Source organism: Eretmochelys imbricata, chromosome 1 (assembly GCF_965152235.1).
Source record: "Eretmochelys imbricata isolate rEreImb1 chromosome 1, rEreImb1.hap1, whole genome shotgun sequence".
In the NCBI taxonomy this organism is placed as follows: domain Eukaryota; kingdom Metazoa; phylum Chordata; order Testudines; family Cheloniidae; genus Eretmochelys; species Eretmochelys imbricata.
In genome coordinates, this window is record NC_135572.1 from 161,429,881 (window position 1) to 161,452,990 (window position 23,110).

The 23,110-nt window shown below is 42.0% G+C and overlaps 2 protein-coding genes across 3 annotated transcripts; one reads left to right on the top strand and one right to left on the bottom strand.

The window, feature by feature from the left end:
• Positions 1-743: 743 nt before the first annotated feature.
• GET1 (guided entry of tail-anchored proteins factor 1) lies at positions 744-12,235 on the bottom strand. The gene is made up of 5 exons (XM_077818362.1): positions 12,063-12,235; positions 7,176-7,341; positions 5,780-5,847; positions 4,385-4,499; positions 744-1,979 (listed from the first exon to the last, which is right to left on the bottom strand). The coding sequence occupies exons 1-5, from the start codon at positions 12,150-12,152 to the stop codon at positions 1,906-1,908; spliced, it is 513 nt and encodes a 170-aa protein (XP_077674488.1). The 5' UTR covers positions 12,153-12,235; the 3' UTR covers positions 744-1,905.
• A 188-nt stretch (positions 12,236-12,423) lies between these two features.
• Positions 12,424-22,442, top strand: HMGN1 (high mobility group nucleosome binding domain 1). 2 transcript variants are annotated; one of them, XM_077818384.1, is made up of 7 exons: positions 12,424-12,729; positions 13,296-13,328; positions 13,416-13,445; positions 13,524-13,583; positions 17,077-17,208; positions 18,732-18,763; positions 21,309-22,442. In XM_077818384.1, the coding sequence occupies exons 1-6, from the start codon at positions 12,715-12,717 to the stop codon at positions 18,744-18,746; spliced, it is 285 nt and encodes a 94-aa protein (XP_077674510.1). In that variant the 5' UTR covers positions 12,424-12,714; the 3' UTR covers positions 18,747-18,763; positions 21,309-22,442. The 2 variants fall into 2 exon arrangements, with proteins under 2 accessions (XP_077674510.1, XP_077674502.1); XM_077818376.1 differs by lacking the exon at positions 18,732-18,763 and having other exon boundaries at positions 12,430-12,729.
• Positions 22,443-23,110: the final 668 nt, after the last annotated feature.

Below are 23,110 nucleotides of genomic sequence, written 5' to 3' on the forward strand. Positions count from 1 at the left end.
AGGGAGGTCCCTTACCCTGCAGGACCATATGCATCCAGCTTGTTTACTGTAGCTTAGCTCTGGAGAAAAGAGGATTCATTCCAAAAAGTAAAGTTTTTCCTCTGCTGATTACTGTTTTCTTCAAGATTTTCTATTACTTAGAAATCCGAGTCCCTGACTTACTTTATTACCTTGCAGACTGTCTTGGGCTATCCTGGAAGATGATGTTACTCATATTTTGAAATGTTTCAGAGTAGCAGCTGTGTTAGTCTGTATCCGCAAAAAGAGAAGGAGGACTTGCGGCACCTTAGAGACTAACAAATTTATTAGAGCATAAACTTTCGTGGGCTACAGCCCACTTCATCAGATGCATCAAATGGAACATATAGTAAGATATATATACACACACACAGATAAGTTGGAAGTTACCATACAAACTGTGAGACGCTAATTAGTTAAGATGAGCGATTATCATCAGGAGAAAAAAAACTTTTGTAGTGATAATCAAGATGGCCCATTTAGACAATTGACAAGAAGGTGTGAGGATACTTAACATGGGGAAATAGATTCAATATGTGCAATGACCCAGCCACTCCCAGTCTCTATTCATTACACATATTGAATCTATTTCCCCATGTTACGTATCCCCACACCTTCTTGTCAACTGTCTAAATGGGCCATCTTGATTATCACTACAAAAGTTTTTTTTCTCCTGCTGATAATAGCTCATCTTAACTAATTAGCCTCTCACAGTTTGTATGGTAACTTCCAACTTATCTGTGTGTGTGTGTATATATATATGTTCCATTCTATGCATCCGAAGAAGTGGGCTGTAGCCCACGAAAGCTTATGCTCTAATATTTTGAAATGCTAGTGATTGCGCTTCCTTCTGAAGTTTAAACATTTCCTGCTTCTCCTCCTCAACCATGAAACAGGAAGAGACTGGCCACATCGTTCCTTCCCAACAGAGTACAAGTTGGGGCCATGCTCTGGCATGTCTTTGAGACTACCGCTTTTCTCCCTCTTCCTGGGCCAAGACAGAAAGAGGAGGAAAAAAGGAGACTTCAGGACCAGAGCATGACCCCAGTAATATTCCCTCAAGATAGGGGGAAGAGAAGTATTTTGACAGGGAGAATCAGGTCTGGGGCTAGGAAGAGCCATTTGGGAGAGGAGATAGAATACGTTCAAGAAAGTGGGTCTCCATTGTCATTTGGGAGCAGACAGGAACAAGTAGCCAGCCACCACATATTTGGCAGTTGAGAGAGGGCCAGGGAACAACTCTAGATTTCAACTAAATCAGTGGCGCATCTTCTAAAACAGCCCACAAATGCTGAAGTCCGCAAGGTAAAGTCAGGAAATCGCATTCTAAAATAAGCAAGCAGTAAATCTATCTCCCTACTCCACCGAAAGAAAATTATGTGAAGCAGTCTCCATACTTCTGCCGAAGAAATAGTAAAGCCCCAAAAGAATCCCCACCCACTCTGTAATTCACCTTAAAAAGCTATAGTTAATCCAGCATTGCAACTGATTCTCAGTGAAACTGTAATGACAAATTCTTGTTTCTACAGTTAACCAGTGTATATACTAGCCATCAACAACAAAAATGAGGCGTTTATCAAAAGAAATGTTATTCTTTAAAAGTTATTGACTAAGAACTTGAGGGATAAGTCAAGGGAAGAAGGTATGACCAATAAAGCTTATTGATAAATATTGAACTGAAATAAAAAAAGATGAACATTAATTCATGCTTAATTATTACATTGTATACAACAATTGTTTCCTTAGATGGACAGGGCTTTCCCCCTTTATACACCAGGAGTGAAGTACTTAGTGCAAGCTCTGTATTTTGTCTCTTGTAAAAGACTCCAGGACTCCACTTTCTAACTGTAATAACGGAAATGCAGTTTAGAATTCTGGGATTCCTTCTCAGCTGAAAGGGTGAAGCATAATGGCCACAACTTTGTTGCAGACGACAAGCCAGCATGTAATTCCAACACCCCCTGAAGAGAGAGAAAAACCTGATGTGCATCATTGTATCAGTAACTCTCAAACACACATCTCTAACTCTGGTAAGTAACTCAGGAAGTTTCAAAAATGAAAATTTTAAGAAATCAAGGGATAAAGTATTTATACCTAATTCTGAGAGAATCTGAAAGTCAGGGAGACGGTACTGAATGAGAGGTACAGTATGTATGTACCAATGGGTGGCATACATATCCTGCAGCTTCTAAACATACCTGTTGTATGATTAGAGATATATAACTTTGCTGTTGAAGACAAAGGTGAAGTAGAAAGGGAGCACCACAGTAGAACCTTCCTTTTAAATTAAAAAAAAAAATTCAAGGTGGGTAAAAACAACGTTTCCTGAAAATGCTCTATTTTCTTAAAGAGATGTTTTAAATATGCATACCGGGGAAAAACTACTAACTCCGTCACTGCTGGACCCTCCCTCCAGATACTCTTGTGCTACTGTTTTAAATGGCCCTCCCACTAAAACCAACAGTGTTGACATACAGTAGTTATCTTTGGCAGAATAGAGTGTTTCCAGACTGAAGGACACCAGGAAGTTCAGCAACAATAAAGTGGTAAGTAAAAAAAAGAAAAAGATAATACTCCTTAAAAATTAAGTATTACAAAACTAAAGAGAATTGTTGTTTCCAAGTGAATGTACTGCTGCACACAAGTTTTAAAAAAAGTGCCAAATTCTTAGAAAGTAGAACAGTAATTTTTAATCAAAAGCTGGATTTTCTTGGCATCCCACAAAAGCTGCTTGACACTGACCAATCACATTCCACAATTCACTTTAGGCTGGCAAAGCAAAATAAAAAACAAAGGGAAAGATTCTGGATGAGCTTTTAGTTCATTATGTGGCTTAGAATCTTTTTTGGAAAGTTTCTGCATTTTTATGCTATGTCAATTCAGTATCATGTTTAAAAAATGAAAATTATTTCCTTGGGATAGAGGTGGAGAAACTATTCTTTTCAATGGTTTTAAATGTTTCTGTACTGGCAGCAGCATAATTTAGAAGCATTATCAAGAGCAATAGCCTTCCCTCATGATTATCAACTAAGACAAAAGAAGAGGATGAGAGAGAGAAAATTGAACAGAACTGTTCAAAGCTTTATGTATTGTTTAAGTAAATGCCTTTCAAGGACTAATCCTTCCCAGCACCACAGAAACAGTCCTGTCTCAGCAAGTTATCATGGTGAATAGGGACTATTCTCAAGAAAGCTTTTAAGTGTTAAAAAGATAGCAACATAATTTAGAATCCTTTGAAGAGGACACCATTGGCACATATAGGCTTAAAGTAAAACCTGTCATCTGTGTTTTAGCTTGTGGGCATATATATACGCATTATATTGTCCTTGCAGTCTGCCCATCTGCTCAGCTCGTCAGTATACGGCAGTCAGGGTCTCCATTCAGAAACATGGATCTGAGACCTCAGAGAAACCCTGGATCTTGAATTTACTGTTAGGTAGTGCTGGAGAAAAGTTGCATTTTTTTACCTCTCTGTTGAAGCTCTTGTTTTCAAAATGATAGATTTTCAAAGATCAGGAAGACAATGTGGAAAGTTATAGTATTTTTTAAGGTAGGCAAAAGTTTAGACTTGACACCTTTTAAACTGTCTACCAACACCTTGCTAAGGTCTCTCACTAAACACCAAATCTTTCAAAGTCAATGTAAAGCTCCCCTTGACTTCAGTGGAAGTGGGAGTGGGCCCTCGAGCATTACTTTTCTAAATTCATTTCAGATCACTTTATATATGACCTGTACATGATTACTCTAATCTAATGTGAGGTTTTGGCTTTTATTAATTTAAAATTGATCTCTAGTTTATTTTCCCTACATAAATTCCTTTCAACATCTTTTTAGTTCTAACATAATAAAGGAAATACATACAGTTTCTCTCAGAAGCAAAGGCAGGGTTCTGCTAATGGCCAATGGCCCAGAAAGGAATATCCCAAATGGAAATATGGTGAATGAGGTTTGTAGAAGAGACCAGACATCCAGGGAGGCTTCAGGAATTGCTTAAACTTACTTCCGTAAAAAAATTAAAGCCAAGAAGGGAAACACTACAATGCATTTCTGTGTCTAGGCCCCCATGCAGCCTAATCATGTTTCCTTCAGCAAAGGAAGCTGAGAGCAGGCTGTTCTGTCTCTAATCACTTTTTTCAAATTTCCCATAATGTGAAAGAGGCCTTTATTTTTAACGTTATTTAATATTAACATTGCAGTAGGGCCCAGAAGCCTGCTCAGTAAAGACTGTAGTTTAAAATTCTCTTTGTTATTAGAAAGATAGGTAAGGAAAGCATTTTTATCCTCCATGTGCCCTTTCTCGTTATACTACTGGAATCCACATACACTTGGAGAAGAGAAATGTATTCTATTTTACACACAATCTTACCTGCCACTCCTGTAGGAAAGGCTACTAAACGTTCCAGTGGGGCTAGCCATTTGCTTGGAAGCACAGTAACTGGCTCAGAATAATATTTCCAAATTAGTGAGATCATCAAGGCAGCCTGGAATGAAAATTCTCATTAGCCAGGACAATAACACATGAAAAGTATGTTCAAATTTCTATTTTGTGGCAGTAAATTAAAATATGAATAATTATGAAGTGCAGTTAAACTTACAAATGTAAGACCGTGCCCATAAAACTACAAAAAGTTGTTACAATCTGAATGCTACTTAATCATCTTAACTAGACACACAATATTAAAATGTCAACATCAAAATACGGTCTCTTGGGGGACTGGATGGCTCATAGAAAAATGGTGCTTTTTACCTGTAGGTGCTGGGTCAATTTTAGCCCAGATAAACAGTGATCAAAAGCTGTTACAATCTGATGGATTTTTATTTTTTTCAACCAGGATAAACTGAGTTGATGGTTATAGTCTGCTACAAACTAGACTGGTGTCCACATCAAGAGAGGAAAAAAAACCACCTCACAATGGATTCTAATGGTCACCTTTTTTGACAGTCTCAGCAGAGAGACAAAACAATGAATTGGCATGAAATCTGAACTATTTCAAGAAATGAATCTAAACCCTCTTTCAAGGAAAATTTCAGTCCAAACAGTTAAAGTCTGGTAAAGTTATAAGCAACTGAAAACAGGGTCTTATAACTGTAAATGTGTAAGCAACCTTAACAACAGGCAGGGCTACCAGCCCAGTTTACAAAGATAGATAGCACCTATCCTGGGCTCCAGCTGCCTCTGACATAAATAACACAGCAATGACTTAATAGATAAGGCAAGAAGCCTCCTCTCCCACCAAAGCCAGAAAACAGCAGACCAGACTTTAAATCAAACTCAAAAATCCCTCCTCCCCACAAATACCACCCTTCCCCCCCATTAGCAATATCCTCTCTCCCTGGAAATAAGTGTTTTACTGATGAGAGGGTTTGCCATGCTACATATAGTCAGAATGTCAGATACACTTCTATGGCTTTATCTACATTAGCACTTTTGTTGGCAAAACTTTTGTTGGTGAGGGTGTGAAAAAAAACCCCACACCGCTGACCAACCTAAGTTTCACCAACAATAGCGCTGGTGTGGACAGCGCTATGTCGGCAGGAGAGTGTCTTCTGCCAACATAGCTATCACTGCTCATTGGGGGTGGTTTAATTATCCTGGTGGGAGAGCTCTCTCTGGCTGGTGGGAAAGCTGCAGCGGTGCAGCTGTGCTGCTATTAGGTCTGTAATGCAGACATAGATAAGTATTAGCCAATAGCTGCCGAATGGTAAAATATCATTGTAAGTATTTGTTTTAATAATCCATCGTAATAAAGTGTTCACTTACTTGTAAAATGTAGAATACAATATTTATCACCCACTTTATTTTGGCTAATTGAGCAGTTCGTGCTTTCACTGCGAAAAGAAAAGAAATATTGCCATCTGTATTATTTATATAACAGTAAATGTGCTTAGCTCAAACTGGTGAATTAACAACATTTCACTTTCCAAATGAAAATATTCTGTTCAAAAATTATACTCCTATTTATGTGCTGTCTCTGGCAATTTATTATTGGAAAACATAGACATTCTTTTCATCGTCCAAAATATCAGTGTATGCTACAGAGTATCCCTCTGCGAGTAAGATGCTACCTACTTCCTTAACCAAAGCTACTCTGGGGAATGTTTGAAATAGTGGTTCACCAGACTAAGAAATGTCATGTGTAACCAAGAGTTCTATCCCCAACCAAAGGGAATCTCTATGGCTGCTGACCTATGAAAACTTATGTTGGATTAAACACAAACGAGAATACTCTCTTTTCCATAGGGACAGTGCAATCTCTTTAGCAGACACAGACTATTGCATTAGGCATTCTGTCACTGACTTTTTTTAACCATTTGGGCTCAGGGAATGTTGTCAAGAATACTTTCCTGCCCAGCTGAATGAATCTCATTCAAAATGAAAAATCATTTTAGTGTGATTAGTCCAAATAGTTATGTCTGACAAGAAAGGCTGTTTTCTCAATTTGAGTTTCAACCACTGTAATGCTTCAGAGCAATGTAAAGAAATCCACCAAAAAGAATATATCTTTAAACATGGTGGCCCAGCGGCCAAAAGCTTTATTAAACAGCTTTGTAGAGACAATGCACTGTAGTTTTACCAAGAGATAAACTAGGTGAGGCCAACCACAGGCAGGAGGCATAGTACTGACCATGTCTAATTAGCTTGTGCTAAAATCTCCAGTCAGTGCCTTGTCTCCATTAGGACTTTACAAAGGGACTGCTAAAATGCATTAATTATCCTGCTGAAGAAAAAAACACCTTTTTGCAATGAAGCCAAAGCCTTACTAGCTCACTTTCATGTCTTAAAGACACGCTGCTATTTTGACTTGAACTAAAAAATTCTAGGTGTACTGACTGACTGGAGTGTTTCTTCAGACATAGAAAATGAAAACTTGTCTTCTGCCTCAGTTTCCTTGTGAATTCTTTCTCTGAATTGCTGCAGTTTGGGGAGATTCTAAACCCCACCCCTTTAGTATTATGTACAACAGAAATAAAAAACAATATTAATAAAGCCCTCAAACTTAAAAACAAAAAAAAACCCAGAGACACCACTGCTTAGGGATAAAGAAAAAAGTGAAAGGCTCTACAAATAAGGTCAAACACAGTCAAAATAAAAACACATACTTGGAAAAAGATGTGTTTTTAGGTAAACTGAACAAGTGGCAAATATTGCACTCTACCATGAGTTTTAAGTTTGTCAGTCATTTTGTTAATCTTTCTTTCCAGTCGGGCATATCTAGCAAACTCATCCATCATACTAATGGTTGAGAGTTCTTGCTTCATGTTCTGAATGTCAGCTCTCATCTGGGACTCCTGCTCTGCATCCTTCTGTAGCAATCTGGATATCTACAAAAAAAAAACAACAAAAAAAGGAACTCAACCAGCTATTTAGTCAGAATTTAATATATATTTATTTTCTTAAATATATAAAAGAGCAAATACCATACTTTCTATATACTTGTACAATTTAAAACTTATACCACAGAATAAATTTACAATATCAACTAAAGGACTCAACAACCTCACAGAACAAATTAATCTTTACTCCCACCCCTCAGAAAAATCTTGATTAAATACATAGACTGCAGCATAGCCTCAATGTCAACAAATTCTGGTTCTTTGTTAAGCTGTGAAATGGAGTTTGAGTGTTGAGGCCCAGTCACTAAGGGCTTGTCTACACTTAAAATGCTGCAGCAGCACACGTGCACTGCTGTAGCACATCAGTGAAGATGCTACCTACACTATTTGGAGGGGTTCTTCTGTTGGCACAGATAATCCACCTCCCCAAGAGACGATAGCTAGGTCAATGGGAGAATTTTCCCGCCAACCTAGCATTGTCTACACTGGGCCAGGTCAGTTTAACTGCTTCTGGATTTTTCACAATCCTGAGCGACAGTTACACCAACCTAATTTCATAGCTCATTTTATTCTCTAGTAGTCAAAGATTGGCTTAACCCCTGAAGCATGACATTTAATATCCCTTCCAAAATTCTTGTTACCTTTAAGTATTATAATTCTGATATCCTTGCTATCCATATAAATGGCTAGGTCCTTCTTTGAATCTTGCTAAATTCTTGGTCTCAGCAACTTCTTGTGACAATGAGTTTCATGCTTTAATTACATATTATGTGAAAAAATATTTCCTTTTTACCAGTTTAAATTTGCTAACTTTTAATTTCATTGACTGTGCCCTTGTCTGGTATTGAGACAGGGAGAACATTTCTCTGTACCGATCATTATTTTATAAACTTGTATCATCTCCCCTCTGATTTGTGTCTTTCTAAGCTAAGCAATCCCCATCTCTTCATATAAGTTTTTCCATGCCCCTAATCATTTTGTCTTCTCTGAATTCCCTCTATTTCTGCACTACTGTTTTTAAGATGAGGTGAAAAGTGCTGTAGTCCTCTAGCTGAGGTGCACCACTGATTTATACATTTTCCAATTTATTTGCCATTCCATCCCCTGTGCATCTTAACATCTGGTTAGGGTTTTACTGTTGTTGGGTTTTTTTTTTTTTATATCCACACTGGAAGAGGTGCATTGAGCTGGCTACCATAAAACCCAGATCACTTTCCTGAGCTGATATAATTAACTTCCACCTAACAAGATTCTATGAGTAGTTGAATTTTTTTCCCTCCAATGTGCATTACCGTGCATTTACTGACTTTTGTAAAGAACCCAGGAGGAAAAGGGAGAGGAAATAATATGGCTGATAAAAGTGCACAGGCTAAAGGAGGGTCAGAGAGGACCAGCAAGAGACCTAGTGGGGCATCTCAAGAAGCTAAGAGTGCTGCAGTTACAATTTCTGGGATAGTAGTACTCTACATAAGACAAACGTGTACAGGTTCTTTATTTTAAACTCTTGTAACTTTGTGCTTTATTCCAACTACTAAATAAATATATTTTGTTTTAAGGCATCTGTTACACAATATCCCTGGTCACAGGTTCCTGAAAGGAGAAAACACAAGTGTCCAAAACCAAGTCAACCTTCAGTAATAAGTGGTTGATAGGGAACCAGGTGTGCTACTCCATGCCTATCTAAGAGTAGAATTTTTTGATTCCATCCCAAAACAAGTTAAGGACAAAAAGCCTAACACTTCAGGGGGTGGGTCATTCAAACACCACAAAGAAAACAGAGCTGCAACTAGTAATGATGACATCGGTCTTCTAAGTTTTTTACTTATATAGTTTGTTGATTTTTCTAAAATAATTTCAGTATACTTCTTTAAGTGTTCCATTACTTAATTATTGTGAGATAAAAAGAATGGGCTGGGGGGGGGGTGGAGATTTTGCAGTGTATCTTTCTGCCTAACTTAAAATGAGAATCCACAATCTGAATTTTGGGTTTATATGGACTTATTCTCCAGAGCAGTGGTCTCCAACCTATTTACGCACAAGATCACTTTTTGAATTTAAGTGCAACCCAGCATCTACCCCACCCAGTTCAGTCCATCCCCCCCGCTCTCTCTGTTGCTCACTCTTCCCCCGCAACTCACTTTCACTGAGCAGGGATTTGGGAAGGGGTGCGGGCTCTGGGCTGGGGCTGATGGGTTCCAATTGTGAGAGAGGGCTCTGAGCTGAGCCTGGAGCAGGGGTTTGGGATGCAGGAGAGGGTGAAGAGTGCATGCTCTAGAAGGGAGTTTGGGTACAGGAGGGGGCTCCGGGCTGGGGCAGAGTGTTGGGGTGCAGGAGGGGGTACGGGGTGCTGGCTCCGGGAGAGGGCTCAGGGCTGGGGTGCGGGCTCCCGCCAGGCGGCACTTACCTCAGTCGGCGACACAGTGGAGCTAAGGCAGGCTCCCTGCCTGCTCCAGCCCCATGCCACTCCCAGATGGGGCCAACGTGCCCCTGCAGGGTGGTGGCACATGGCTCCGTGTGCTGCCCCTCTGCAGGCACTGCCCCCGCAGCTCCCTTGGCCACCGTTCCTGGCCAATGGGAGTTACAGGAGCAGCGATTGCAGGCAAAAGCAACGCACAGAGACCCCTTCCCCCCCAGGCCGTGCTTGCCACTTTTGAATGGCATAGGGCTGGAGCATGCAGGGAGCCTGCCCTAGCAACAGCACTGCTATACCGCCAGACTTTCTGCGGCCGGAGATCACGATCGACTGGGAAAGTCTCCAGGATCTACAAGTCGACTGCAATCGATCGCTTGGTGACCCCGGCTCTATAGTTTCTAAACATTTCTAAAATACTGTCGATAAAATAGAGTGTTACGTCTTTCAGTAACATGATAATGCTGAATAGCTACTTCAGAAGGATGATGTTAATATTTAAAGTTAAAGATTTTGTCACGGTTATTTTTAGTAAGTCACAGAAAGATTGTGAGCAATAAACAAATTCATGCAGGCTCGTGATTTGTCTGTGATTTTTACTAAAAATAATGGGAATAAGGCCTGATGGGGGAATGACTGAATACAGACGACAAAAAATGATTCAGAAAGTGTTTTTTGACAAATGGATCCTTACTAGGCAAATTAATTAACAATATAATCACACAAGTTCCAATTATTTTGGTAATTTATTTCAAAATCCCTGTCAGCAAGTATGTCTATAACAATACAGACCAAAAAAAAATTCAAGAAATGTTTTTTGACAAATAGTTTCCTTACTAGGCAAATTAATACAGAACTCTGAGTAATCATTCATTTTAATTAAAATACAGAACCACATTTCCCACACCCCTCAGAAGCAGTGCAAAGGCTTGGGGAAGTCAGGGATAATGGAGGAGCTGAAAGAGAAGGAAATAATTGCTGGGAAGGAGCCTAGAAGTGAGGAGGGTTGGTGGGTGTGTATGAGAGAAGCATGGAACAGTTGTGATTTTTTGGGAAAGGAGATTTTTAGGGAGTTGAGGAGCCTCCCCCATGCAGACCCTGGCCGACCCCTAGCCTCTCCCACTCAGTCAGGCACATCTGCCACCCATGTCCCCATGTGTCCCTGCACCCCCACGCCTCCTCCCTTAGTCCCTATGCATCCCTGCAACCCCTACCATTCAGCCCCCATCCATATGTCCCCCCCACTAGCCCTTCTGAACCCACCTGTGTGACCCCCCCAGCAGCCCAATCTCCTCCCCACACACACTGGTTTTGTCTGTCCCCCATACATCGTGCCTCCTCACCTGGCCCAATGGGCAGAGCCAGGCTCGCTGAGCTGGCTGCCCTCTAGTCTGGTGCCATGGCAGCCCCAGTGGGCAAAAGGTGTAGCTACAGCACCTGCCCAGCAGAATGTATTTTTTGTAGAGAAAAAAAAGTCTGGGGGGTGGGGGGGGAATGAATTCTACGCGTGCACAGAATTCCCCCAAGAGTATAATAGGTTCAATTTATGTAATTTTATGGATGAGGTTGTAGGAGTACAATCTGTGGCTGGACACGAAACAGTGATTAACATACGAGGCCTCTGTAAAGGCCCTTTCGGTCACTAAGAGCCACCAAGGAATGTCTGGGGAGGGAGGTCAGTTTTTCTGAGACTCTAAATGAGCTCTCCGCTCGGGTTACTGGCAATTGATAAAATCCTGAACCCGGCCAGGGCGAGCGGCGTTTCCTGCACAGGCCTTTAACGAGCACCTACCACTAGGACGGGTCCTTGGCCTCAGGGAGCCAGGTACCATTTCCAGGGGCAAAGCCTGGCAGTGGCAGCAGTCGCCTGAGGCCAGAGCACAGAAAACCCGTGGTGGGACGAAGCGCTTTACGCACCCTTGAGTCACGACGGCCCCGATAGGGCCGAGCTCGGCGCGGGACAGCGGCACAGGCCGGGCCTTTGCCAGCCAGGCCCCAGGGCCGGGGCCGTTTTTCCCAGGTGCCTGCAGCTGGCCCCAGGGGTCAGGCCCCAGCCTGGGCTCAGGAGACCGCGGCTCAGCTTCTCGCCCGCCCAGGGCTCCCTGCGCCAGTGCCCCGGCCAGGCCGCCCCAGGCTCCCGAGGAGGCGCGCGCGCCGCAGCCGGGCTGTGGTCCCTGAGAGAGGGAAACACCGGCAGCGTCTCCGGCGTCCCAGCCGCCAGCCGGGAGTTTACGGCCACTGTCGCGAGCGGGGGCTGACGGTTGCTAAGGAGGGAGCCCGGAGCGCTGACGTCACTTACAATAGAGGAGCAGGTGGGCAGAAGGATTTTGAGAAGGTTGCACAGAAACACCGAACTCAGCACGAGCAGCCACGCGCCACTCTCCGCCATCACCCACCCCTCACAGCGACCACCGAGCTACCGTTACTACAACGCGCACGCGGCCGCCATTGTCCAACCGGACTCCTCCGCCTCCTAGCATTGCGCATGCGCCAACCGCCCCCCCCAACCAGAAACCCGCCCCATCCCTGCTCCAGTATAGAGGGCAAGCGGGACGGAAGGCGTGGCCATGTGAGAGACCTTGACCAATCAGGTGGGTGCTCACCCCCCTCCCCCTGCTGGAGTGATGGGCCACGCCCCACGTCCTAGAGTGAGCGACAGGGCCAGCCCCAGGGGCTTGTTGTGATTCGAAAGCAGCCCCGCGGGAGGCTCGGCCCAATGGGCGCGCGCGGCCGCCAGTGAATGGGACGCGCCCCCTCCCCCCTAATCCGGCTGGATCCTGTTGCAGCACCGCTGGCGCTCCTGGGATGGGGGAAGGGCGGGCTCCGATCACTGCGCAGCCAGACTAAGATTCACGCACAGGCAGCAGCCGCTCGCTGAGAGCGAGTGAACACGGGAAGCAGCAGAGACCTCAGCTGCACTAGCGAGTTGTTGGTCCGAGTCACCTCGCGTCATGCCGAGGAGAAAGGTGCGGGCTGAAGCCGCTCCCCACAGCACCGAGCCGCCGACCGGACGCTGCGGTGCCGGGCTCACCCCGGGCTTCTCGCTTCGCCGCCCGCAAATTCGCCGGGCTCGGCTGACACTCGCTTCGGGGGCCGTTGGGTCAAATGGCGCCCGGAGCATCAGCGCCCCCCTCCTGCCGGGCTCGCCGGGACGCCAGGCGGACCCGCCAGCCTATCTCGGCGCTGAGCGACCGCGGGGCCCTTCTCCCGACCCACGGCTGCTGCGTCACTCGAATTTTTTGTAGCCGTTAAACGCGACGGCACTCGGGGTTCGAAATCCGAACGCGGCGGCGGGAAGGGGCGTGTGTCTTGACGTCACTCAGCCGTGACCGCCTTTAGGGAGGGGGAGGAAACCTGGGCTTTGCGCTTGCGCACGGGTCTGTAGTCACAAAAAGAAAAGGAGGACTTGAGGCACCTTAGAGACTAACCAATTTATTTGAGCATCAGCTTTCGTGAGCTTATGCTCAAATAAATTGGTTAGTCTCTAAGGTGCCACAAGTCCTCCTTTTCTCCTGTGCGTGTTTGTTTGCAGGTGAACGCGGCCGAAGCGGAGGCGCGGGACGAGGTAAGTGCCCGGCTCCCCGCGCGGGCTCCCCCGGGAGGGCGCGGGGCAGGGATCCGACTCTCACGCTGTGTCTGTCTCCCCTTCTAGCCCAAGAGGCGGTCTGCGCGCCTGTCAGCTGTAAGTATAGACATCCCCTGGCTGCCCCTTCCTAGGCGCTGTGTGAGGGGCGAGCACTAAACCTGCTTCTCTTTCCAGAAACCTGCCCCCGCCAAAGCCGAGCCCAAGCCAAAAAAGGCGGCGGCAGCAACAGCAAAGGTGAGTGAGACACACCTGTGAATGGCACAGACTGTCCGTGTCTGGCTTGGTCGACACACCAATATCCAATGTTGGTTTGATGATACAGCTGGATCTAGGGCAGATTTCAACTACAGATAAAAATATTTCATATCTTTATTGCTACCTGAACGGGAAAGCGTGTACTACTTGCATTTTAAAAGACTACATAGAAATTCTTGGTTTAACATTACAAAATGATTTTTGGACTTGTATTGAGTTCAGTATTAACTCAGGGCATGTGTATTGGCAGAACTGTACTGATGCAGCTGCGCTCCTATAGTTCATCTGGTGAAGACACTCTGTAATACATAGACACATGTGAAATACGGAAAATATCCCATTTTCTAGTCAATTTAATCTTGGCTATGTAAAATAAAGTCCTTAAGTTGCAGCTGTGAAATAATTTAGTGTTCTGATAGTATTTTCTGTAAATGTACTTGTGAAGGAAGTATACGACTATATGTGACAGTTCTAACCAGTAGGCTTGCAGTATGCAAATGAACTGAGACAGTCTATTTGGGTTCTCAGCCATAATTTTACCCACTATACATGATTAATAAATCTTCAAATTAAAAAAATGACTTTTTCTCTTCTCTTGACCTCAATTTTAGAAATAGAGATGCATGAAGATTTTGTGTATAGAAGCCTTTTAGATTAAATTTATATAATATTGAATGTTTGAAATGAAAAAGTAGGAAAGCTGTGAAGAATGGCTAAATATGTATGTCTTAAATTTTGCTAATATTCCCAATAAATATGTTCATTCCCATGGCTATTCTGTCTAGAAACCCATCTGCTGCAGTTTACTTATAGTATTTGTGTATATAATAACAATTGCCTGATAAATCCTGTTCTTATTGCATAATACTGTTCTATAAATAAATGGCTGTGCAAAGTGTTGAAATATAGTAGTGTCCTAGTTAAAAATTCTATCCTTTAGATAAATGAAGGTATTGCATCCTCTCCTTTGCCTCTTTTCTGATTAATACAGCATTATTAACAGTGAATTCCTTAGTCCTTTTGTCTAAACACAAGAACAAGTCTTAATCTGCTGTTCACTTATAGTTAATGGTATCAATAAAATTAATGTTGTTAAACAAAAGTATTAAATTGTTCTTTTATATTAACTCCATGCTGCTATATTAAATATTTTCAAACCGTGGATATCAGCTGAAGCATTCGTTAGAATGCAACTCAATGATACAAAGTTTGTTGGGAAGTTTGTACTGAATTTTTTTTTTTTTTTAAATGAAAATATTACTTCCATTGAGTCAGAAGAAACCTCTAGCTTAACCATACTAGTTCGGGCAAAAAATATAAAGCCTATGTCAGCTGACTGTTGAATGTGCTCTTGAAAACATTTTAATGCATTATTAAATTTCTTCCATTAAGTTATAAAAAGAGGATAAAGCTTGATGTGTTTAGCCCTTCTATTTCAGAAGCACCATACATTATTATTTGGGCTGTCAGGTAATTAAAAAAATTGATTGCAATTAATCATACTGCTAAACAACAATAGAATACCATTTATTTACATGTTTTGGGATGTTTTCTACATTTTCAAATGTATTGATTTCAATTACAATGGAGATTACAAAGCTATGGTGCTCAATTTATATTTATTTTTATTACAAGTATTTGCACTGTAAAAAACGCGAAGAAATTGTATTTTTCAGTTCATTTCATACAAGTACTGTAGTGCAATCTCTTTATCGTGAAAGTTTAACTTAGTGTAAAATTATGTATAAGAAAACCTGCATTCAAAAATAAAACAATGTAAAACTTTAGAGCCTGAAAGTCCACTCAGTCCTACTTCTTGTTCAGCCAATCGCTTGGACAAATAAGTTTGTTTACATTTGCAAGAGATAATGCTGCCTGCTTCTTGTTTACAATGTCACCTGAAAGCGAGAACAGGCATTCTCATGGCACTGTTGCAGCCAGCGTCCCAAGATATTTGTGCGTCAGATGTGCTAAAGATTCATATGTCCCTTCATGCTTCAACTACCATTCCAGGGGACATGTGTCCATGCTGATGACGGGTTGTGCTCGATAACAATCCAAAGCAGTGCGGACCAACACATGTTCATTTTCATTATCTGAGTCAGATGCCACCAGCAGAAGGTTGATTTTTCTTTTTTGGTGGTTTGGGTTCTGTAGTTTCCGCATTGGAGTTTTACTCTTTTAAGACTTCTGAAAGCATGTTCCACAGCTTGTCCCTCTCAGATTTTGGAAGGCACTTCAGATTCTTAAACATTGGGTCGAGTGCTGTAGCTGTTTTTAGAAATCTCACATTGGTACCTTCTGTGTGTTTTGTCAAATCTGCAGTGAAAGCGATCTTAAAATGAACAACGTGCTGAGTCATCATCTGAGACTGCTATAACATGAAATATATGGCAGAATGCAGGTAAAACAGAGCAGGAGACATGCAATTCTCCCCCAAGGAATTCAGTCACAAATTTAACACATTTTTTTAAATGAGCATCGTCGGCATGGAAGCATGTCCTCTGGAATGGTGGCTGAAGCATGAAGGGGCATACGAATATTTAGCATATCTGGCATGAAAATACCTTGCAAAGCTGCCATGCAAATGTCTGTTCTCAATTTCTGGTGACATAAATAAGAAGTGGGCAGCATTATGTCGTGTAAATGTAAACAAACTTGTTCGTCTGAGCGACTGGCTGAACAAGAAGTAGGGCTGAGTGGACTTGTAGGCTCTGAAGTTTTATTTTGTTTTTGAGTGCAGTTCTGCAACAAAAAAAACCCCTACATTTATAAGTTGCACTCTCATGACAGAGAGATTGCACTATAGTACTTATATGAGGTGAATTGAAAAATACCATTTCTTTTGTTTCTCATTTTTGCATTGCAAATATTTGTAATTAAAAATATACGCTTTGATTTCAATTAGAACACAATACACTATATATGAAAATATTTAATATATTTCAATTGGTATTCTATTGTTTAACTTCGCGATTAAAACTGCAATTAATCATGATTAATTTTTTAATCCCGTTTAAGTTTTTTTTGAGTTAATGGTGTGAATTAACTGCGATTAATTTATAGCCCTAATTATTATTTTTGTTACAATATTAGCATAGACAAGTCATGGACTTTGCAAGCTTCTCTGTGCAATTCTACCAATGCATTTCACTTCTGTCTTCCAGCATGTATTTTCCTCAGTGTTAGGCCTCTCAAACAGGTTGCTATTCATCAAATTGTATAGTGGTTATGTGGAGGTAGTTATGGGGTCTGAGAAACCACTACTAACCTTCTTACAAATATTTTCGTTGCTGATCACAGTTTGACTCTCTTATTTCTGGAACGGAGAGATTTTTTTCTATATATCTATGGAAACCTCCTTCACTGGTTATGGAGTATATAGTTTCTGAGGTTTTTTTGGTAATATTGAGAATTAGTAACCAACTTGTTTTAAAAGGTTATCTAAATTCTTACATTCATTTAATTGTAGGATAAATCTGAGGACAGGAAAGCTCAATCAAAGGGGAAAAAAGGACCAAAAGGAAAACAGATTGAGGGGACTAATCAAGAAGAAACAAAGGACAACTTGCCTGCAGAAAATGGAGAAATTAACAGTGTGGAGGTATAGTAGTAGCTTTAGTCTTAACCTAGACAAAAGATTAGTTCTTGATTATGATGTGTTCATATAATGTAATGCACTAGTTAATCTAAACATCTATCAGACATCAGATTTAGTTTCTGCAAAATCTAAGATATAAATGTATGTTGCTGAGATTTTCAAAGCAGCTTAGGGGATTTAGCCATGCATCTTCTATTAACTTTAATGGAAGATATATAGCTACCAGAACTGGTGTGAAAATTCATTCAAATCTTTTCCTGTAGAAAAATAAGAAACATTTTCATAACTCAATTTCCATGGAATATAGCTTTTACTAAAAGCTCAAAATGAAAAGATTTCAGCCAAATGTGGCAGTAGAGCCTCAAGGGAGTTGTAGGTTGCTCCTCATGTGCCCCATCTCTTTGGGCTGTGAACCCCAGCTGGAGTACATCTCCCATAATGCACAATGGCAAGGAACTTCATGTTGCATACAGCCCTCATCCAGAGAGGAGACTGGTGCATTACGGAAGATGTGTATCTGGGGTCCCAGCCCATGGAAGAGAGTGAGTACACAAGGAGCAAACTACAACCCGTGAAATGCTACAACTAGTCAAAAAACAATGTTTTCTGCAGAAAGTGAGAAACATCTCACAAAAATTCCATTATGTTAACCAACTCCCTCCCCTCCCAATAGCTGACAGAAAATTTTCAACCAGCCTCAGTGGCTTTGTCCTCTGACTGATCTGAAAATCTCTAATAGTTTCTAGTCTTCATGGTTGCAAAGAAATACTCTAGAAGGATAACTGATGCAAATTCAAAAGAAGACTTTTTAGAGCTATTTTCAGGCTGTCTGCAATGTCAATTGCTTCGTTCATCTCAGTGGGATATTAATCTGACTTGGTGTCAGTAGGCTCAATACATTGATTAGCCAAACAAAGGTCAGAAATAGTATTTGTTGAATGCAACAGTTGTTCTTCAAGTGATGATGTCCCTATGGGTACTCCGCTGTAGGTGTGGCAGCGCCCCCTGTGCCTGGGATCGGAAATCTTCAGCAGTGCCCATTGAACTGCACATGTGCACCTCCCCCTGTCACGCTATGAGCAGGACATGCATGCGCACACGCAGCTAGTGGGTCTCCTTTACCTTCAGTAGATAGTACCTTACCTGTCAGTTTTAGGGCTGGTCTACACTACCGCGGTAAATCGATCTAAGTTATGCAACTTCAGTTAAGTGAACAACGTAACTGAAGTCGACGTAGTTATATCCACTTACCACGGTGGCTACACTATGCTCTGTCGATGGGAGAGCATCTCCCATGGCCTTCCCTTATCCTTCTTGGAGAGATGGAGTACACAAATCAATGGGTGAGTGCCCTCCCATGGATTTAGCATGTTTTCAGTTAAAATCGCTGCATCACAGTTAAATCGATGCACTTGCTGCATCAATTACAGCAGTGCTGATCCACTACTAAGTGTAGACACGTTGAGTGTAGTTAGTACTACAGTACTTGTATGAGGTGAATTGAAAAATATTTTTTGTTTTTACAGTGCAAATATTTGTAATCGAAAATAAATATAAAGTGAGTATTGTACACTTTGTATTGTGTTGTCACTGAAATCAATAGATTTGAAAATGTAGAAAACATCCAAAAATATTTAAATGAATGGTATTCTATTGTTTAATTGTGATTAATCGCACTGTTAATGTTTTTAATCACTTGACAGTCCTATTTTAAAGATAATGTTCAGTGCATTTTTACTGCATAAATTTATCTATCAAGATGTATTCTTTCAAAAAGAACTGGATACCTTCGTGGAGGATAGGTCCATCAATCACTATTAGCCAGGATGGGCAGGGATGTGAAACCATGCTCTGAAGTGTCTCTATACTTTGTTTGCCAGAAGCTGGGCATGGGCATTGGGGATGGATCACTTGATTACCTGTTCTGTTTATTCCCTGTGAAGCACTTGGCATTGGGTCCTGTCAGAAGACAGGATACTGGTCTAGATGAACCATTGGTCTGACCCTGTATAGCTGTTCTTATGTTCTAAGCTTGTATGAATTCATTATTTTGAAGTTAAGGGACAAAATACTGGCTTGATCTAGACCGTGGTCGCCAATTGATTGCAATCTCCAGTGGTGTAACAGGGCTGCCTGCTTTGGCCCCACGCTGCTCCCGGAAGGGGCCAACGAGCCCCTGCTGCCTGGGGGGGCGGGCACATGGCTCTGCATGCTGCCCCTCTCTGCAGGCATCGACCCCGTAGCTCCTGTTGGCCAGGAACAGGGAACTGTGGCCAATGGGAGTTGTGGGGGAGGTGCCTGCAGAGAGGGGCAGTACGCAGAGCCACGTCTCTCCCTCCGCAGGGGCGCGTTGGCCCCTTGCAGGAGTGGTGTGGGACTGGAGCAGGCAGAGAGCTTGCCTTAGCTGTGCCATTGCCCAAGGTAAGTGCCGCCTGGCAGGAGCCCACACCCAACTCCCCTCTCAGAGCCAGCACTCCATAACCCCTTCCGCATCCCAACTCTCTGCCCCAGCCCTGACCACCCCCCCCCCCCCCGCTGCACCCACGTGCCCCCCAACCCCCTGCTGCAGGCTCAGCCTGGAGTCCCCTCCCACTCTCCAAACCCCCCAGCCCAGAGCCTGCACCCCCTTCCCCAGCCTGGTGAAAGTGAATGAGGGTGGAGGAGAGCGAGCAATGGAGAGAGTTGGGGGTGGAGTGAGTGGGGCCTCAGGAAAGGGACAGGGTAGATCCTAGGTTGCCCTTAAATTCAGAAAGTGATCTTGGATGTAAAAAGATTAGAGACCACTGATCTAGATGCTCTGCCACTATTACTCAGTCGAGATATTTAATTAAATATCTGCAGAGATAGACTTCTAAATTCAAGAATACTGTGACATGATCACGTTTCGTCTTAAAACATGTTAGGAACCTTGAAATAGTTAAAGTAACAATGCAAATAGTGCAGTGTGGAATAACACATTCAAAGGTTTGCTTCTCTAAAGATATGCTATTCCCCAGGATCTAAGCTTCCTAGTATGAGAGAGTACTCATTAAATCTTAAAGTATTTTGACCTTTAAGGGCATCAATTAATGAAATGGGCTCCTTTTTTTAAAAAAATCCCTTCACCTTTAAGCCTGTCTTGAGCTGGAATTGTTTTACATCACTACCTCATATGCATTCTAGAATCAGTAATACTGTTTAAAAAGTTAACCGTTTAAACAAAAACACGATCCTGCCAGCGCGGTTGGGGCTAGGGCTCCTTCAGCCGGTGTGGCCGGGCTGGCTGGCGATGCGCCGGGCTGAACGGTTAAGACAGGTTAACGGGTAAAACTAATACTTACCGGTTAACCTTTTAAATTCCTAATATGAGGAGCAGACTTCCTAAAATTTGAGTCAGTTACATTTCACTTTAAGTTGATTTGTGTTGTAGAATGTTATCAAAGGGGACTGAGACTGGTTCATTAATGATTGGTTAAGCTCATGAATCAAAATGCGTGAAGACTTTAAAAAATACCATATATACTCATTCATAAGCCGAATATTTTTTTCTAAAAAAGTGACGCATCAAAGAGCGGGGGTCGGCTTATAAATGGGTCTACACCAAAATTTGATGATTTTAAACTCTATGAAATCATTGCATTGAATATCTAATACGTTGTAGTTTCGTTTACCTGGAGCCCCTCAGTTCCCTGTGGCTGCGGTTCGCCATTCCCAGCCAATGGGAGCTGCCAACCGTGGCCACAGGGAGCTGACGGGCTCCATGCTTGAGAACACTCCAGGTAAACAAAACGTCCCGGCCCGCCAGTGGCTTACCCTGACGGGCCAGGAGCCAAAGTTTTCCAACCCCTGAAATATAGGGTCGGTTTATGAAAGGGTCATACTGTTTTTAGCTATCCATCTTGGGGGGGTCGGCTTATAAACGAACAGGCTAATGAATGAGTATATAAGTGATCATTTATCCTCCACATTTGATATGAATTTTGCTCTAAAATATACCTGATTTGTAAATCCTTTTGAAGCTACCATACTTCTTTTACTGTTAGATCTTGTGTGTGAATTAAGACGTTGAGAATTTCAGGAAACTGTTATACTAAATGTTCTCTATTTCTCCTCCCCTTTTTCAGGCTCCAGGGTCTGATTCAGCAAGAGAGAAAGAAGCCAAGTCTCAGTAATATCTCTACCAAGTCTTTTATCAGTGGTCCCAGTACCTACCTTCCTTGTACAATTCAGAGGAATATTTTTATCAACTATTTTGTAAATGCAAGTTTTTTAGTAGTTCTAGAAAACACACTTTTTAAAAGGAGGGAGTCCCGAAAAGGAGGGAGTCCCGCCACATCCCATTTTTTTTACATAATTAGATAAGTGTAAATGCTGCTTTCTTTTTTTAAAGATGTAAAATCAGATACTGGTTGTCTGTTTTCTGTGTAGCCAGAAATTAATGGAATGTTAGATTAAGGAGAGACTTTGAAATTCTGATTACACTTAACATTCCATAGGCTGTGAGGGACAGTTTTTATATCCTGTTAAATGAGGCATGACACGGATCAAACTTTGGAATCGTAAGTTGAAAATGTCTTAACATTTTACATATCTGTATCCACTGTGTCTATAGAGTTACTTCTGTTATGAAACTGCTCCTTGGTGTTGGATCTCCCTTTCAGAATTGTGTATTATCTGTGACTTATTTTTAGTAGTGGTAGTTTTATTTTTGTCAATAACTTTGTAACTGTGCTGTGAAAGATTGGAAACCTTTATTGGGTGTGTAGTGAGTGTGATGTTACTGAGCCCTGGTCTACACTATAGACTTATGTCAGTATAACTGTTGCTCAAGGGTTTGGAAAATCCACCCTCCTAAGCGATGTGGTTATACCAACCGAACTCCCAGTGTAGACAGAGCTATGTCAATGGAAGGGCTTCTCCCATCAACATAGCTACTGCTGCTTGGGGAGGGGGAGTACCTTCGTCAATGGGAGAAACTCTCCTGTCGGCATAGGTAGCATCTTCTCTAAGCGTTACAGCAGCACAACTCCCAACTGTGCAGCTGTGCTCCTGCAGTGCTGTAAGTGTAGACAAGCCCTGAATAGGTGGAACTTTCTGTATAGCAGATCTAACTTCATATGACAGTATTCAAGATACTGGTACATCATGTCCAATTTTAAAGGACAGTTTGTCAACACAAGTTAAGATGAAAAGTCACTGGAATAATGGTTTTTTAAAAGATTAAAAATATACAAAAATAAAAAATTATACAAATTGTTCATGGTGTGTCTATGTACTGAACACCAAACAAGAGCCAATAAAATCTTGGTTATAAAAGGACATTGCTTTTGTTGCCCCTGGGTTGACTTCAGTGACTCGTGTAACTCATACAGAAGTCTGTTTACTGGATTTTATTTTTCTTTGAAAAACTGAGAGAAACATGTACTAATTGATACTTTAATTATATATTCAGAGTGAATAATGTCATTCCTGGAGGTGAGGATAGAGAGGGATTTTTTTTAATTGCCAAGTGTCCAGTTGCAGTCTTACCTGGGTTGACCAATTGGAATGTTGATATCATAATTAAAATTGAGTGGGACTGTATGATGAGGTTGCCTGTGCTGTGAGACTCTGAGTGCGGCAGCAGCCCCTGGGATCCCTTCCAGTTAATGTTTTATGTTCTTAAAATCTCATCTTCAGGGCTTCATTCAGTCAGCTGCTGGGAGTCAAAAGGAAATTTCCCCCTTCCCTTCCCTTCATGTATTCTGTTTTTTGCTTCTTTTTGTTTTCTTTTCTCTAAAGCCTCAAAGATGGGCAGGGTTGGCAATTTACTTGGGAAAACTAGTTTAGGATTGGGCTAGTATTTACTAGTATCTAGTAAATACTGTCTTAATCTGGGAAAAATAAAATTATTAGAACTATACTAATGAAAAATACTGAAATATTT